The 18,562-nt window shown below is 41.6% G+C and overlaps 1 protein-coding gene across 2 annotated transcripts in view; it reads right to left on the bottom strand.

Annotated features, from left to right (window-relative positions):
- KLRG1 (killer cell lectin like receptor G1) overlaps window positions 1-18,562 on the bottom strand; it is a 75,267-nt gene continuing 56,705 nt past the window's right edge. Inside the window, exon 7 of one of the 2 annotated variants that reach the window (XM_034645618.1) lies at window positions 1-114. In XM_034645618.1, coding sequence (XP_034501509.1) covers window positions 64-114 — 51 coding nt within the window. In that variant the 3' untranslated portion in view covers window positions 1-63. Of the gene's footprint in view, window positions 115-13,995; window positions 14,317-18,562 lie in introns of those variants that run through there. The other variant, XM_034645621.1, reaches the window with a different exon arrangement.

The following is an 18,562-nucleotide window of genomic DNA, read 5'->3' as shown; positions in this document are numbered from 1 at the left end:
TTAGCGCCATTTGAGTAGGGGTCGATCTGGTCGATGCCGATTGCTGAGGTTTGCCTGAATCCATCATTGCAGCTGCATGTTCAAGAAGTGGCCTGAGGGTTCTGCATGTTGATTCTGTATAGAAATGCAACTGATGAGGAGAGGATTAAAGATGGCGGAGGAGTAGGGGACCCCTTTTTCAGCTGGTCCCCTGAGTTGAGCTGGATAGGTACCAGCAGCAGGAATATCCACGGAATCAGCCTGAGACGCAGGAAGACACATCTGGATCTCTACAAATGAACATCTCCAGCGCTGAGTATCGAGGTACGAAGCGGGGAGCCGTGAAACCACGCACAGATATCCGAAGCTAAACAGAAGGGGGAGGGAGCCGCCGTGTCAGGGCGCCGGGAAGCGGTAGCCACCTACAAGGGGGAGCGAACAGACCGCAGACCCGCACGCTTGAGACAGCAGGCTGAGAAGGGAGCTCCGGGAGCCCACGCGGGGCGACTGGGGGCTGGCGGGGTTGGAAACACAAAGGACAGAGACGTGCCGGCCCTGGAAGTGAGGGCTGGGACGCCGGGGTGTGGGGCGCACAGCCCCGGGATGCTGCAGGGTTGAGCAGCACCAACAGAAACAGAGTTAAAGTGGCCAGAACATCAGTGGAGAACGATCCGCGATCCCTCTGTTCTGAGACAGAGGCTGAATTTCAGCCGCTGCTGCTCTCTCAGAAGAGGCATAGCAAACCGCCAGGGAAAGCCGCCAGAGAACAAAAGCCCGGAAATACCGGCTCACAGGGTGCCCATCCCCATCCCCCCTCGCAAGGGACACAGAGACTCTACCCAAACAGGGTTTTCTGAGTACCTGCAGGCAGGCCCCTCCCCCAGAAGGCAGGCTGAAAAATCAAGAAGCCCACAACCCGGAGCGCCTGAGTGGCGCAGTCACCAAGCACCTGTCTTCGGATTAGGGTGTGATCACAACGCTCCGTAAGGAGTCCTTCATCGGGCTTCTCCACCGGGAACCTGCTTCTTCCTCTCCCACTCCTCTGCTTGGGTTCCCTTTCTTGCTGACTGTCTCTCTCTCTCTCAAATAAATAAATAAACTCTTTAAGGAAGAAGCCCACATCCCTAAGATCTCTATAAAACAAGGGCGCACGGCCTGGGTCCCAGTCAACACTTGGGCTCTGGACAACCCTGCAATCTCTCTTCATCAGAATGACGAGAAGGAGAAGTCCCCCCCAGCAAAGAAAAGATAATGAGTCTGTGGCCTCTGCCACAGAATTGGCCTCGGCCACAGAATTAATACATATGGATGTATCCCAATTATCAGAAATGGAATTCAGAGCAACAATGGTCAAGATGATGAGTAAACTTGAAAAAAGCATCAGAGAAAGCGTTGCTGAGAATATAGAATCCCTAAGGGCAGAAATGAGAGCGAATCTGACAGAAATTAAAAATTCTATGAGCCAAATGCAGTCAAAACTAGAGGCTCTGACGGCCAGGGTCACCGAGGCAGAGGAACGCGTTAGCGAATTGGAGGATGGGTTAGTAGAAGAAAAAACGAAAATAGAAGCTGGTCTTAAAAAAATCCACGCCCACGAATGTAGATTACGGGAGATTACTGACTCTATGAAACGATCCAATGTCAGAATCATCGGCATCCCTGAAGGGGTGGAGAAAAACAGAGGTCTAGAAGAGATATTTGAACAAATTGTAGCTGAAAACTTCCCTAATCTAGCAAGGGAAACAAGCATTCGTGTCCAAGAGGCAGAGAGGACCCCATCCAAGCTCAACCAGGACAAACCTACGCCACGGCATGTCATAGTGCAATTCGCAAATATTAGATCCAAGGATACAGTATTGAAAGCGGCCAGGGCAAAGAAATTTCTCACGTACCAAGGCAAAGGTATCAGGATTACGTCAGACCTGTCTACAGAGACCTGGAATGAGAGAAAGGCTTGGGGGGGCATTTTTAAAGCTCTTTCAGAGAAAAACATGCAGCCAAGGATCCTTTATCCAGCAAAGCTGTCATTCAGAATTGATGGAGAAATAAAGACGTTCCAAAATCGCCAATCATTAACCAATTTCGTAACCACGAAACCAGCCCTACAGGAGATATTAAGGGGGGCTCTATAAAGGTAAAAAGGCCCCAAGAGTGATACAGAGCAGCAAGTCACAACCGATACAAAGACTTTAAAGAGAAATGGCATCATTAAAATCATATCTGTCAATAATCTCTATCAATCTAAATGGCTTAAACTCTCCCATAAAACGCCACAGGGTTGCAGATTGGATAAAAAGACATGACCCATCCATTTGCTGTCTACAAGAGACTCATTTTGAACCCAAAGATGCATTCAGACTTAGAGTAAGGGGATGGAGTACCATCTTCCACGCAAATGGACCTCAAAAGAAAGCTGGAGTAGCAATTCTCATATCAGATAGACTGGATTTTAAACTAGAGGCCATAGAGAGAGATACAGAAGGGCACTATATTATTCTTAAAGGAAGTATTCAACAAGTGGATATGACAATTATTAATATATATGCCCCCAACAGGGGAGCAGCAAGATACACAAGCCAACTCTTAACCAAAATAAAGAGACATATAGATAAGAACACAGTAATAGTAGGGGACCTCAACACCCCACTATCAGAAATAGACAGAACACCCTGGCAAAAACTAAGCAAAGAATCAAAGGCTTTGAATGCCATACTCGACGAGTTGGACCTCATAGATATATATAGAACACTACACCCCAGAACCAAAGAATACTCATTCTATTCAAATGCCCATGGAACATTCTCAAGAATAGATCATGCTCTGGGACACAAAACAGGTCTCAGCCAATACCAAAAGATTGAAATTATCCCCTGCATATTCTCAGACCACAACGCTCTGAAATTGGAACTCAACCACAAGGAAAAACCTGGAAGAAACTCAAACACTTGGAGGCTAAGAACCATCCTGCTCAAGAATGACTCGATAAACCAGGAAATCAAAAAACAAATTAAACAATTTATGGAGACCAACGAGAATGAATACACAACGGTCCAAAACCTATGGGATACTGCAAAGGCAGTCCTAAGGGGGAAATACATAGCCATCCAAGCCTCACTCAAAAGAATAGAAAAATCTAAAATGCAGTTTCTATATTCTCACCTCAAGAAACTGGAACAGCAACAGAGGGACAGGCCTAACCCACTGACAAGGAAGGAGTTGACCAAGATTAGAGCAGAAATCAATGAATTAGAAACCAGAAGCACAGTAGAGCAGATCAACAGGACTAGAAGCTGGTTCTTTGAGAGAATCCATAAAATTGATAGACCACTGGCAAAACTTGTCCAAAAACAAAGAGAAAGGACTGAGATTATTAAAATTATGACTGAAAAGGGAGAGGTCACGACCAGCACCATTGAAATTGCAAGGATTATTAGAAACTTTTATCAACAGCTATATGCCAAAAAACTAAACAATCTGGAAGAGATGGAGGCCTTCCTGGAAACCTATAAACTACCAAGACTGAAACAGGAAGAAATAGATTTCTTAAATAGGCCAATTAACTATGAAGAAATTGAGTCAGTGATAAACAACCTTCCAAATAATAAAACTCCAGGCCCAGACGGTTTTCCTGGGGAATTCTACCAAACATTCAAAGAAGAAATAATACCTATTCTCCTAAAGCTATTTCAAAAAATAGAAACAGAAGGAAAGCTACCAAACTCATTCTATGAGGCTAATATTACCTTGATCCCCAAACCAGGCAAAGACCCCCTCAAAAAGGAGAATTACAGACCGATTTCTCTAATGAATATGGATGCCAAAATCCTCAACAAGATCCTTGCTAATAGAATCCAACAGTACATTAAAAGGATTATCCATCATGACCAAGTGGGATTCATACCTGGGATGCAAGCATGGTTCAACACTCGCAAATCAATCAATGTGATACATCATATCAACAAGAAAAGACTCAAGAACCATATGATCCTCTCAATTGATGCAGAAAAAGCATTTGACAAAATACAGCATCCTTTCCTGATTAAAACCCTTCAGAGTGTAGGAATAGAGGGTACATTTCTCAATCTCATAAAAGCCATCTATGAAAAGCCTACTGCAAGCATTATTCTCAATGGGGAAAAGCTGGAAGCCTTTCCCTTAAGATCAGGAACACGACAAGGATGCCCACTCTCGCCACTATTATTCAACATAGTACTAGAAGTCCTTGCAACAGCAATCAGAAGACAAAAAGGGATCAAAGGTATCCAAATCGGCAAAGAAGAAGTCAAACTGTCTCTCTTTGCAGATGACATGATACTCTATATGGAAAACCCAAAGGAATCCACTCCCAAACTATTAGAAGTTATAGAACAATTCAGTAAGGTGGCAGGATACAAAATCAATGCCCAGAAATCAGTTGCATTTCTATACACGAATAACGAGACTGAAGAAAGAGAAATTAGGGAATCCATCCCATTTACAATAACACCAAAAACCATACGTTACCTTGGAATTAACTTAACCAGAGACGTAAAGGACCTATATCCTAGAAACTATAGATCACTTTTGAAAGATATTGAGGAAGACATAAAAAGATGGAAAAATATTCCATGCTCATGGATTGGAAGAATTAACATAGTTAAAATGTCCATACTACCCAGAGCAATCTACACTTTCAATGCTATCCCGATCAAAATACCGAGGACATTTTTCAAAGAACTGGAACAAATAGTCCTTAAATTTGTATGGAACCAGAAAAGGCCCCGAATCTCCAAGGAACTGTTGAAAAGGAAAAACAAAGCTGGGGGCATCACAATGCCGGATTTCGAGCTGTACTACAAAGCTGTGATCACAAAGACAGCATGGTACTGGCACAAAAACAGACACATCGACCAATGGAACAGAATAGAGAACCCAGAAATGGACCCTCGGCTCTTTGGGCAACTAATCTTTGATAAAGCAGGAAAAAACATCCGGTGGAAAAAAGACAGTCTCTTCAATAAATGGTGCTGGGAAAATTGGACAGCTACATGCAAAAGAATGAAACTTGACCACTCTCTCACACCATACACAAAAATAAACTCCAAATGGATGAAAGACCTCAATGTGAGACAGGAATCCATCAAAATTCTAGAGGAGAACATAGGCAACAACTTCTATGACATCGGCCAGAGCAACCTTTTTCACGACACATCGCCAAAGGCAAGAGAAATAAAAGATAAAATGAACTTATGGGACTTTATCAGGATAAAGAGCTTCTGCACAGCCAAGGAAACAGTCAAAAAAACTAAGAGACAGCCCACGGAATGGGAGAATATATTTGCAAAGGACACCACAGATAAAGGACTGGTATCCAAGATCTACAAAGAACTTCTCAAACTCAATACACGAGAAACAAATAAACAAATCATAAAATGGGCAGAAGATATGAACAGACACTTTTCCAATGAAGACATACAAATGGCTAACAGACACATGAAAAAATGTTCAAAATCATTAGCCATCAGGGAAATTCAAATCAAAACCACACTGAGATACCACCTTACGCCAGTTAGAATGGCAAAGATAGACAAGGCAAGAAACAACAATTGTTGGAGAGGATGTGGAGAAAGGGGATCCCTCCTACATTGTTGGTGGGAATGCAAGTTGGTACAGCCACTCTGGAAAACAGTGTGGAGGTCCCTTAAAAAGTTAAAAATTGAACTACCCTATGACCCAGCCATTGCACTACTGGGTGTTTACCCCAAAGATACAGACGTAGTAAAGAGAAGGGCCATATGCACCCCAATGTTCATAGCTGCATTGTCCACAATAGCCAAATCATGGAAGGAGCCGAGATGCCCTTCAACAGATGACTGGATTAAGAAGCTGTGGTCCATATATACAATGGAATATTACTCAGCTATCAGAAAGAACGAATTCTCAACATTTGCTGCAACATGGACGGCACTGGAGGAGATAATGCTAAGTGAAATAAGTCAAGCAGAGAAAGACAATTATCATATGATTTCTCTCATCTATGGAACATAAGAACTAGGATGATCGGTAGGGGAAGAAAGGGATAAAGAAAAGGGGGGTAATCAGAAGGGGGAATGAAACATGAGAGACTATGGACTATGAGAAACAAACTGAAGACTTCAGAGGGGAGGGGGTGGGGGAATGGGATAGACTGGTGATGGGTAGTAAGGAGGGCACGTATTGCATGGTGCACTGGGTGTTATACGCAACTAATGAAGCATCAAACTTTACATCAGAATCAGGGGATGTACTGTATGGTGATTAACATAATATAATAAAATAAAATTAATTATAGAAAAAAAAAAAGAATTATAATTTATAAAATTTTCAGATGGTGTTTTAGAGAGGGAAGTTCAATGACATTTTCAAACCCATAGTCAGATTTCTAATGGTAGGGCAGACTTTGAGGTGGTGTGGGAGGCACGGCCATTGTTGGTGAAATAGAACCATTGAAATGCCTTTTATTTTTCCATTTTGGGCCCTGATCACACTGCTAATTTCTATAGTTCTTTCAAGAGGACTCAGAATTATGGCAATGAATCATGACGATCAATTACCACCCTAGAAATAACCAATGCACCTGCTTGCTTTCTGTTCTTCACATTGCCGTCCTCCCCAGCTCATCAGGTGTGGCTGAAGTGGGAGTAACCGTCCCTGATACCACCACTGAGTGGAAGGCAGGGGCCCTCTGCCCGTCCAGTGGCAATGGACTTGGTCTCTCCCACTGTGTCTCTCCAAGCCTTTCAGCCCTTCTTTCTGGAGGTCACAATGCCCTACTCTGTGATCCTTCACACTCAAGGCCACTGTGTTAAACTGCCTTCCCAAATGCATCCAGGTAAGGAGCTTTCCAAATTAAGCATGAACAAAAGATTATGTTTGGCCCATAACACTCCCTCCAGATCAATGAACTATCCCCTAAATCCAATTATCTATATTACCATATTGATAATTATCAAGTTCTAAAAAACTAGCAAATTTTTTTCTCAAAAATATGTAGAACACTGACTGTGAAACTGTAGCTTACAAAATCCAGATCTCAATTTTCTTTCACTTCTAGTTTTTAAAAATATTTTATCATAACCTAGACTGAGTGCCTTAAAATAGCATGAGAGTCAGTACTGTTCAATCTCATTATTTGGGTTTTCTAAGTCTTCCTTTAAATTCTCAGACACTTTCTTTGTACCTTTCTTCTAACACATCACATTTAAGGATATGTAACATAATTCTTCTTTCTGAGCATCTTACATGTCCAGCAGCAAAAACATCTTGAGGACAAGAGCCACTTATATCCTAGAAGTGCCTTATATACAAAAAACTTTTCATATGTATTTTTAATTGAATGAATGGATGAGTATGTGGATAAAAAATGAAGGAAGAAAAAAAATGAAAGAAGGAATTCCAACTGGACGACAACCACAAAGTAAGCTAGGAGAATTCTCATGAATCTAAGCCAGTAGGATAAATTTCTTCAGGACAACACGCTATTGTTGACTTTTCCTGTCCTCTACTACTGATACAAAAAACACATAGGGGGCGCCTGGGTGGCACAGCGGTTAAGCGTCTGCTTTCGGCTCAGGGCGTGATCCCGGCGTTGTGGGATCGAGCCCCACATCAGGCTCTTCCGCTATGAGCCTGCTTCTTCCTCTCCCACTCCTCCTGCTTGTGTTCCCTCTCTCGCTGGCTGTCTCTATCTCTGTCAAATAAATAAATAAATTTTTTTTTAAAAACCACATAAATAAATATACATATATAAAATTTCTATGTGTATATATATTTATAAATATACGTGTTCTATATTAATTTTATACAACTTTTTAATGTAAATAGTCTCAGCTTATGTCATTTTCAACCCCGCGCTTTCCAAAAGTGCTTCTCTTAGTCCTTTTTTTTAAAAAAAAGATTTTATGTATTCATTTGAGAGAAAGAGTGAGTGAGAGCCAAAGAGAACACAAGCCTGGGGAAGATGGAGAGGGAGAAGCAGTATCCCACTGAGCAGGGAACTCGATACAGGACTCGATCGCAGGNCCTGCTTGTGTTCCCTCTCTCACTGGCTGTCTCTATCTCTGTCAAATAAATAAATAAAATAAAATAAAAAAACACATAAATAAATATACATATATAAAATTTCTATGTGTATATATATTTATAAATATACATGTTCTATATTAATTTTGTACAACTTTTTTAATGTAAATAGTCTCAGCTNTCAGCTTATGTCATTTTCAACCCCGCGCTTTCCAAAAGTGCTTCTCTTAGATCTTTTTTTTAAAAAAAAGATTTTATGTATTCATTTGAGAGAAAGAGTGAGTGAGAGCCAAAGAGAACACAAGCCTGGGGAAGATGGAGAGGGAGAAGCAGTATCCCACTGAGCAGGGAACTCGATACAGGACTCGATCGCAGGACCCTGGAAGCATGACCTGAGCTGAAGGCAGATGCTTAACTGACAGAGCCACCCAGACGCCCCTCTCCTAGTTCCTTTTTAACACCCAAATTCTCTCTGGGCTCTTTCACTTGCTCCATGCCATACATCAACTTGCTGCCCTTCATCTCATGTTGCTTGGCTCATGTGAGGTTATAGGTGAGTGCACACCTGGAAGATTCTCCTGACTTCATGGCTATCCCAACAGAGAAAGACCAAGATTCTTACTGCCTCCGTGCAGATGAGAGGCAAACTGTGTTCTGGGTGGTAACTCCCAAATCACTAGATGAGTGGAAGTTCTCTGAAGGAATCCTCTCTGCTCCAAGCTGATGATATATAACGGTTCCTTAAATTAGGTTCTTCTCTTTGAGTCCCACAAGCAGAAGACTCCAGTTGATGCTGCTTCTGCTCCTGTACTTGCCAGCTCCTTAAATAAGGAGCAAATCTATGAATTGCTCACAGAACATAGGACACCTTAAAGATCCGAGGGATTTATTTAGAGAGTGCCCAGTCCCTGGGACATCCAAGGTCCGATCTATAGGCTCTTTGTTTCAGGAAACGGGAATTTCTCCATGAGCCCAGAAACACTACAGTACTCTGAGCTCTGTGGTACTAAGGTGGATATGGTTCCTAAAATTGGGAGGAAAGATTCAGTTGTCAAACTTCTACTCGTTGAGGTGAGTCAGCCTGACTTGTTTGATAGCTATACCGAGTCCAGAAAATGGTAGCAGAATTCACTATCTATAATCTTTGGGTAAAAAAGAATAAATAAGAATAATACACGAACTCAGTATATTTCACAACATATGACAAGTCTATGCATTAAAATAGACAATGTTTTGTTTTGCCATTTGCCTTGTAACTATTTTCCTATTAGCTGAAAATTGAGCTAGATATATATTGGGGATTTTTTTTTGTTCTGTATGGTTTTTTTGAGATTTTATTTATTTATTTAGAGAAAGAGAGAGAATGTGTGTGAGGAAGGGGAGGGGCAGTGGGAGAGGGAGAGAGAGAATCCTAAGCATACTCTGCCCTGAGCACGGAGCTGAGGTCATGACCTGAGCTGAAATCAAGAGTCCGTCACTTAACCAACTGAGCCACCCAGGTGCCCCAGAGCTAGATTAATTTTGTACCTAATTCTTTTTTGTTGTTGTCTTTGGGGCACCTTGCTCAGTTGGTTAAGCATCAGACTCATGATCTCAGTAGTGAGATCGTGCCCTGCATTGGGTTCCACACTCAGCTCAGAATCTGCTTGTCTCTCCCTCTGCTCCTCCCCCCACTTGTGCTCCCTCTCTCTCACATGAATAAATCAATAAAATCTTTTTAAAACATGAAGTAAGGATGAATTTCGTTTGTTTTTTCTTGATGACACTGGCCAGTGACTGTTGTTCTGACTTTTCATTTTTCATTTCCAGGTGACATTCTAGGTCCTGCCATAAAAAACATACAAAATCTTCTCCAGATGCCCTATGGCTGTGGAGAAGAGAACACAGTCCTCTTTGCTCCTAATATCTATGTACTGAAATATCTGAATGAAACCCAACAGCTGACTCAGGGTATCAGGTCCAAGGCCATTGGCTACCTCAATACTGGCAAGTAAGAGACAGAAACGTCACTTCATCATCATAAATGTTCTTTCCACAAGTAGGCTTAACATTCACTGGACAAGAAGAGCATGGCTATTGGTAGGTCCTGTGTGCCTGAGAAGCTAGGGTTTGTCATTGGCCTCTGGCTTCTCTGGCCTTGGGTTGTACATTTGGGAATCCTCTCATTCTTGGATATGTCACTGCTAATTCATGGCCCATCTGAAACCTTCTGTTCCAGGTTATCAGAGGCAGCTGAACTATAAACACATAGATGGTTCCTACAGCACCTTTGGCGACCAACATGGTAAGAAGCAAGGCATCACTTGATAAGAAGGGGGTCCTATGGACCAAACTTTGTACAGGCATTGCCACTCTTATTCCTCATGGAAACCCTACAAATTAAATATTATGAGCCTCATTTTGGAGAGGTAAAAGCTTATACCTAATGCTGTTAAATAAATGTTGTTAGATTGCACAAATAATAAGTGGCAGAGCTGAGACTTATCTCAAGGTCCATCTACCTTGACTCCTAAATGCATTTTTGATTCAACACGGTAAGCTGTTCTTTCTCCATGTCTAAGACCCATCATAAGAAAAAGTATGGCCACTTTATTTTCCAGCATCCAGAGATGCTAGAAACTGGAACTAGAAAAGCTGTAGCCATCCTTCACACTACCTTATATTAAATAACACTGTTCCTCTGAGACAAAACACACAGGCAAACAAGAGGTAATAAATGAAAAGGAGGTTGGTGGAAGGAGAAGGGAAGGTGTGGGAAGAAAGTACTTAACTTTTTCTTTTTAAGATTTTATTTATTTATTTGAGAGAAAAAGAGCATGAGTGGTGGGGGGAGGGTGGGAAGAGGGAGCAGCAGACTCCCCACTGACCAGGGCTCTGAGCAGGGAGCCCAACAAGGGGCTTGATCCCAAGACCCTGAGATCATGACCTGAGCCAAAGGCAGATGCTTAACCAACTGAGCCACCCAGGCGCCCTGAAAGTACTTAACTTTTTAAGGTGGAAAACCTTGCCGAGATGTTAGTCCATATAGCTGGAGCTACAGAGAAGGGTTTTCTCTTCTCCAGCGGAAAACCAGTGAAAGGGAGAAAACCTGGTCTGAGAGCGCAAATGTCTTAACCACTAAGGAAGACAGAGCCTGAATCCTTGAAGCAATGAGAAAGTGAGCAAGGAAGTAAGGACCACTTGAAACCACTTGGTAGTACGTTAAGAGCAGATAGAGCCCAAGGAGAGTGAACAGTGTCATGAAGTAACAAAGAGAGATTCCCCAGCTCTAAGGACCCGAGCCCCTCATATGACTCTCATGAGTGTTGGCAGGGTCCCCATGAAGCCTGTGCATGTGACTTGTTGCATGAAAACAAATGGCCTCACCACCCCTCTCTTCTTCCTCCAACCGGCTCATAGCCTTTGCACTCATAACTCTCACCCAGGCTTGAGCCTTCATCTTCATCGATGAAACACNGAATTTCTCCATGAGCCCAGAAACACTACAGTACTCTGAGCTCTGTGGTACTAAGGTGGATATGGTTCCTAAAATTGGGAGGAAAGATTCAGTTGTCAAACTTCTACTCGTTGAGGTGAGTCAGCCTGACTTGTTTGATAGCTACACCGAGTCCAGAAAATGGTAGCAGAATTCACTATCTATAATCTTTGGGTAAAAAAGAATTAATAAGAATAATACACGAACTCAGTATATTTCACAGCATATGACAAGTCTATGCATTAAAATAGACAATGTTTTGTTTTGCCATTTGCCTTGTAACTATTTTCCTATTAGCTGAAAATTGAGCTAGATATATATTGGGGATTTTTTTTTGTTCTGTATGGTTTTTTTGAGATTTTATTTATTTATTTAGAGAAAGAGAGAGAATGTGTGTGAGGAAGGGGAGGGGCAGTGGGAGAGGGAGAGAGAGAATCCTAAGCATACTCTGCCCTGAGCACGGAGCTGAGGTCATGACCTGAGCTGAAATCAAGAGTCCGTCACTTAACCAACTGAGCCACCCAGGTGCCCCAGAGCTAGATTAATTTTGTACCTAATTCTTTTTTGTTGTTGTCTTTGGGGCACCTTGCTCAGTTGGTTAAGCATCAGACTCATGATCTCAGTAGTGAGATCGTGCCCTGCATTGGGTTCCACACTCAGCTCAGAATCTGCTTGTCTCTCCCTCTGCTCCTCCCCCCACTTGTGCTCCCTCTCTCTCACATGAATAAATCAATAAAATCTTTTTAAAACATGAAGTAAGGATGAATTTCGTTTGTTTTTTCTTGATGACACTGGCCAGTGACTGTTGTTCTGACTTTTCATTTTTCATTTCCAGGTGACATTCTAGGTCCTGCCATAAAAAACATACAAAATCTTCTCCAGATGCCCTATGGCTGTGGAGAAGAGAACACAGTCCTCTTTGCTCCTAATATCTATGTACTGAAATATCTGAATGAAACCCAACAGCTGACTCAGGGTATCAGGTCCAAGGCCATTGGCTACCTCAATACTGGCAAGTAAGAGACAGAAACGTCACTTCATCATCATAAATGTTCTTTCCACAAGTAGGCTTAACATTCACTGGACAAGAAGAGCATGGCTATTGGTAGGTCCTGTGTGCCTGAGAAGCTAGGGTTTGTCATTGGCCTCTGGCTTCTCTGGCCTTGGGTTGTACATTTGGGAATCCTCTCATTCTTGGATATGTCACTGCTAATTCATGGCCCATCTGAAACCTTCTGTTCCAGGTTATCAGAGGCAGCTGAACTATAAACACATAGATGGTTCCTACAGCACCTTTGGCGACCAACATGGTAAGAAGCAAGGCATCACTTGATAAGAAGGGGGTCCTATGGACCAAACTTTGTACAGGCATTGCCACTCTTATTCCTCATGGAAACCCTACAAATTAAATATTATGAGCCTCATTTTGGAGAGGTAAAAGCTTATACCTAATGCTGTTAAATAAATGTTGTTAGATTGCACAAATAATAAGTGGCAGAGCTGAGACTTATCTCAAGGTCCATCTACCTTGACTCCTAAATGCATTTTTGATTCAACACGGTAAGCTGTTCTTTCTCCATGTCTAAGACCCATCATAAGAAAAAGTATGGCCACTTTATTTTCCAGCATCCAGAGATGCTAGAAACTGGAACTAGAAAAGCTGTAGCCATCCTTCACACTACCTTATATTAAATAACACTGTTCCTCTGAGACAAAACACACAGGCAAACAAGAGGTAATAAATGAAAAGGAGGTTGGTGGAAGGAGAAGGGAAGGTGTGGGAAGAAAGTACTTAACTTTTTCTTTTTAAGATTTTATTTATTTATTTGAGAGAAAAAGAGCATGAGTGGTGGGGGGAGGGTGGGAAGAGGGAGCAGCAGACTCCCCACTGACCAGGGCTCTGAGCAGGGAGCCCAACAAGGGGCTTGATCCCAAGACCCTGAGATCATGACCTGAGCCAAAGGCAGATGCTTAACCAACTGAGCCACCCAGGCGCCCTGAAAGTACTTAACTTTTTAAGGTGGAAAACCTTGCCGAGATGTTAGTCCATATAGCTGGAGCTACAGAGAAGGGTTTTCTCTTCTCCAGCGGAAAACCAGTGAAAGGGAGAAAACCTGGTCTGAGAGCGCAAATGTCTTAACCACTAAGGAAGACAGAGCCTGAATCCTTGAAGCAATGAGAAAGTGAGCAAGGAAGTAAGGACCACTTGAAACCACTTGGTAGTACGTTAAGAGCAGATAGAGCCCAAGGAGAGTGAACAGTGTCATGAAGTAACAAAGAGAGATTCCCCAGCTCTAAGGACCCGAGCCCCTCATATGACTCTCATGAGTGTTGGCAGGGTCCCCATGAAGCCTGTGCATGTGACTTGTTGCATGAAAACAAATGGCCTCACCACCCCTCTCTTCTTCCTCCAACCGGCTCATAGCCTTTGCACTCATAACTCTCACCCAGGCTTGAGCCTTCATCTTCATCGATGAAACACACATCACCCAAACCCTTACCTGGCTCTCTGAGAAGCAGAGGAACAATGGTTGTTTCAGGAGTTCTGAGTTACTGCTCAGCAACGCCATTACAGTGGTGGCTTTTGTAGGCTAGTTCTGCACCCTCTGATCTCACTAATCCATGGAAATTTGTCCAAGGGGGAAGGCACATAAGAAGGCAGCACACAGGGGGACGCCTGGGTGGCTCAGTTGGTTAAGTGTCTGCCTTCGGCTCAGGTCATGATCTCAGGGTCCTGGACTTGAGTCCCACGTTGGGCTCCTTGCTCAGCGGGGAGTCTGCTTCTCCCTCTCCCTCTGCTGCTCCCCCTGCTTGTGCTCTCTCTGTCAAATAAATAATAAAATCTTAAAAAAAAAAAAAAGGTAGCACACAAGAATTCCTAAAGGAAAGGACTGGGAAGTATGGAAGGGCAATAGGATGGGAGAATATGCTAACATACCACTGAGGAAAAAGGAATGGAATCTCAGCTGGGAGTGCGGAGACATTGTACAGTGAGGATAGATAAAACTGAGAAGAATTTCTGAGGAACCAAGCAAGAGAAAGGACTGACCACGAGGAGAGGGGACATCAAAGGGTTTTCTGAAGTAAAAATAACCTCTTTCCCTTAAACTTACGGGGAGGAGTGGAAGATGAAGCGACCCTCTCTGCCTATATCACCACTGCTCTTCTGGAGATTTCTGTCCCCATCACTGTAGGTGCCGCCTTAACATCCTCCGCTTCCCAGACTGCTATGAAACCACTGCCCTACAGTTATAATAATACTCCTGTAAAAGCCAAGTGACAGCTTTCCTTCTGCACGACGCTGATGCATTTGCCAAAATGATAGAGACTTTGACCAATTTATCAAGAAGGATTTTACTTGTTCAGGAAACTGGACTATGTACCAAAGCTAATCCTAAAACATATAGCCTCCAGCCCTGCCTTTATCAGTTGACATTTTAATTAAAATTAATTTTTGAGTGATTCTTATTATGTGTTTTTTACAACCAAAAAAAAAAGTTATTTCCAAAAAGATGGTCAGAGAATGGATTGATAGATGGATTATTTGAAAAGCACTGTTACCACTTCTCCTGTGGGGTTTAGATTATTCCAGGACTTACAAGGACTCCTTTTCCATAGCTTAGGATACCACTGCTCTGCCTTCACAGCACCCTGTTGTCCAAATGCCCTATTCTGCCTGAAGTCAGCAGGGCAAAAACACAGGAAGTGGCCCATGGCAGCCATGTCTATACCTAGGCTCGGTTGGCCTATGCTCTTACCCTGGCAGGTAACCAGAACGAGAGGAGAGAGACCCTGGAATCACTTGATGAGGAAGCTATTAGAGAGGCGAGAGCATACATTAAGGTCTTCTCCCCACCCACTTCCAGTAGATGGAAAGGGGAAGAATATTGAATTCCTGAAAATGACATCCCTTTTTGGTCTATACCACTATAAATGCTGACATTTTAATGCAAACTCACACATTAAAAGATTAATGTTCCTTTTATATCCAAACCTTTCCTGGAATATTTTGTTACAGAAAGAACAAGATAAATAAAAGAAACATCACAGGAGAACGCAGGTGTTTCAGTCTCCTTTTATTTACAAAGACAAATGTAGCTGACATTTATACTTCTCCTTATGGCACATGACTATATATCAGTGTGAGTAGAAGCAAAGAGTCATAGCAAAGACACTGTCATCCACAATAATAGCTTCCATGTTGTACTATTTCTAATACAACTCTCTGAAATAAAGTGGTAGATTTTATATTTCCTTTCAACAAAGCCTAAACAACCACAAAATCATTTTAGGTTGAGAGCAAGGAACCAACCAGTGAGGAAATCATGCCCGCCTTCCCCTCCACCCCACCTACCCACTGCACAAACTCTCCCACAACATTTGAGAAAGTAGTTGAGTTCACATCTTATGAATTTGTCCTCAAGATTTCCCTAAGTCATATTAGACCAGACCAAGTTCGTATTTTTACTCTGGAATAATAAAACTAGGGATACCACGATTGAAGTAAAAAATGTACTTCAGTAGCTAATATTTTAAGAGTTAGATAATAGAGACAGTGAGTAAAGAGGACTAAGAGCCCTAAATAAATGCAATCCATAATAAAGAAATTGGATTGTGTTAGACGTTTGTAAGCCCTGTTTTCAACTTATTCTGTCACCCATAACTTATTCCTGCTACCTAGCCTTAGAAAACTACCACAAATACTACCTACAACGTAAGCCTGTCAATCATGCAAAATTTTGCAAGGTACTAAGAGTCTTACAAAGAAGTGTTTACAGATAAAGAGATCTATAAATCACCTTCAAAAAATAACGTAAGGGCGCCTGGGTGGCTCAGTTGGTTAAGCATCTGCCTTCGGCTCAGGTCATGATCCCACAGTCCTGGGATCGAATCCCACATTGGGCTCCCTGCTCTGTGGGGAGCCTGCTTCTCCCTCTGCCCTTCACCCCACTCATGCTCTCTCTCTCTCTTTCAAATAAATAAATAAAATCTTAAAAAAAGATAACATGAAAATGCAAAACAATAAATAAAAATCTAGAGAATTACACAAATAATTTTCGTGGGACATTTGAGACGGGTGAGAACTATAGCCTGAGTGGTCCCTGAAACGCAAACAATGAAAGTAAAATTTGAGTGGAAAAATAAAAGGTGTGTTTTATGCTGATTAGCGGAGAACATGCCGAGTATTTCTGACTAGGAGGAAAGTATAATACTATGAAGGAAAAAAGAATCAAATATCAGAAGAAAAACAAAAGGATGCATAACCACAGTTATCCCTCCTGTACTTTGCTTGAACAGCTGTAGTACAAGCAGGCTTTTATTCTTCCCCCAGAAAATGGGATTATGTCAATGTTATCAAGAGTGGAAATTCCTCAACCACTTTTGTCTATTGCCCCAGATAGTTATTTCCACAACGATATGTTTCCTGATTCAGTGAAGTCTGCAGTCCTAATATACATCAAAATCTCTCCATGAAACCTGTCCCACTGAAGCTCCCTTTCTTGGGCTTTTCTTCCATTGTGTCTTTCAGATAAAGCAGCTTTTGCTGAATACGGTGCCCTCTGCAACACAGGTAAGGAGTTTGCACTCCATGTCTCAAGCCTTCATTTTGCTCTCAGGGCCAGTCCTCTTAAATACAAAATAATTTACATCATTTTTAGTTGATCTCAGACTCCTCAAACTACGTGGTAACACAGAAATATACATCTTAGGAGAGAAGCACTAGCTCTCTGGAAAACTTCTCTAATTCCTTTATCAGCAGAGAATATGTTTATTATAGGTGCATATCTGATGAATCCCATTCTTAGCCACAGCCAGTTTGGTTTCCTTTAGCAAGCCCTATTGTTCAAATCCAATTAAAGTTATATTCAAGAATAGGTACTAACTCTTCTTTAAATGTTTGGTAGAACTCACGGATGAAGCCATCTAGTCCTGGATCTTTTTTTGGGAGAGTTTTTAAATCACTGATTCAATGTCATTACTTATAATTGGTCTATTCAGATTTTCTCTTTCTTCATGTGCAGTCAAGGAAGGTTGTATATTTCTAGGAATTTATCCATTTATTCTAGGTTTTCCAATTTATTGGCATGTAACTGTTTGTAATAGTGTCTTATGATCCTTTGTATTTCCATGGTGTCAGTTGTAACTTCTTTTTAATTTCTGATTTTAGGGATGCCTGGGTGGCTCAGTCAGTTAAGCAACTGCCTTCAGCTCAGGTCATGATCCCAGGGTCCTGGGATCCAGTCCCACGTGGGGCTCCCTGCTCAGTGGGGAGCCTGCTTCTACCTCTGCCTGCTGTTCTCCCTGCTTGTGCGCTCTCTCTTTCTCTCTCTCTAACAAATAAATAAATAAAATCTTTTAAAAAATATTTAAGTATTTAAAAAAATAAAAAATAATAATTTCTGATTTTATTTATTTGGGCCCTCTCTTTTTTTTTCTTGATGGGTCTGGCTAGTGGTTTATCGATTTCATTTACCTTTTTAAAGAACAAGCTTTTGGTTTCACTGATTTTTTCTTTTCTTTTCTTTTCTTTTCAAGTCTTTATTTAATTTCTTTCTGTCTGATCTTTATTATTTCTTCCTTCTACAAATTTTGGGCTTTGTTTATTTTCTTCTCTTACTAGTTCCTTCAGGTGTAAAGGTAAATTATTTATTTGGATCTTTTCTTGTTTCTTGAGATAGGCCTGTATAGCTGTGAACTTCCCTCTTAGAACTCCTTTTGCTGTGTCCCACAGATTTTGGAAAGTTGTGTTTCCATTTTCATTTGCCTCAACGTATACCCTTATACCAAAAACAGACAAAAAAAAAAAAAAACACACACACACACACACAAAAAGGGAAAATTACAGGCCAATATCCCTAATAAATATAAATGTAAAACTCCTCAACAAAATATTAGCAGACCAGATTCAGTAATATGCTAAAAGGGTCATACACCATAATCAAGTGGGATTTACTCCAGGGATACAAGGATGGTTCAATACACACAAATCAATGTGATATACAATATTAATAAAGGATAAAAATCATATGATTATCTCAATAGATGCAGAAAAAGCATTTGACAAAA

Source organism: Ailuropoda melanoleuca, chromosome 16 (assembly GCF_002007445.2).
Source record: "Ailuropoda melanoleuca isolate Jingjing chromosome 16, ASM200744v2, whole genome shotgun sequence".
Lineage (NCBI taxonomy): Eukaryota > Metazoa > Chordata > Mammalia > Carnivora > Ursidae > Ailuropoda > Ailuropoda melanoleuca.
The sequence above is the reverse complement of the archived record's forward strand: the minus strand, read 5'-3'. Positions and strand labels throughout refer to the sequence as shown.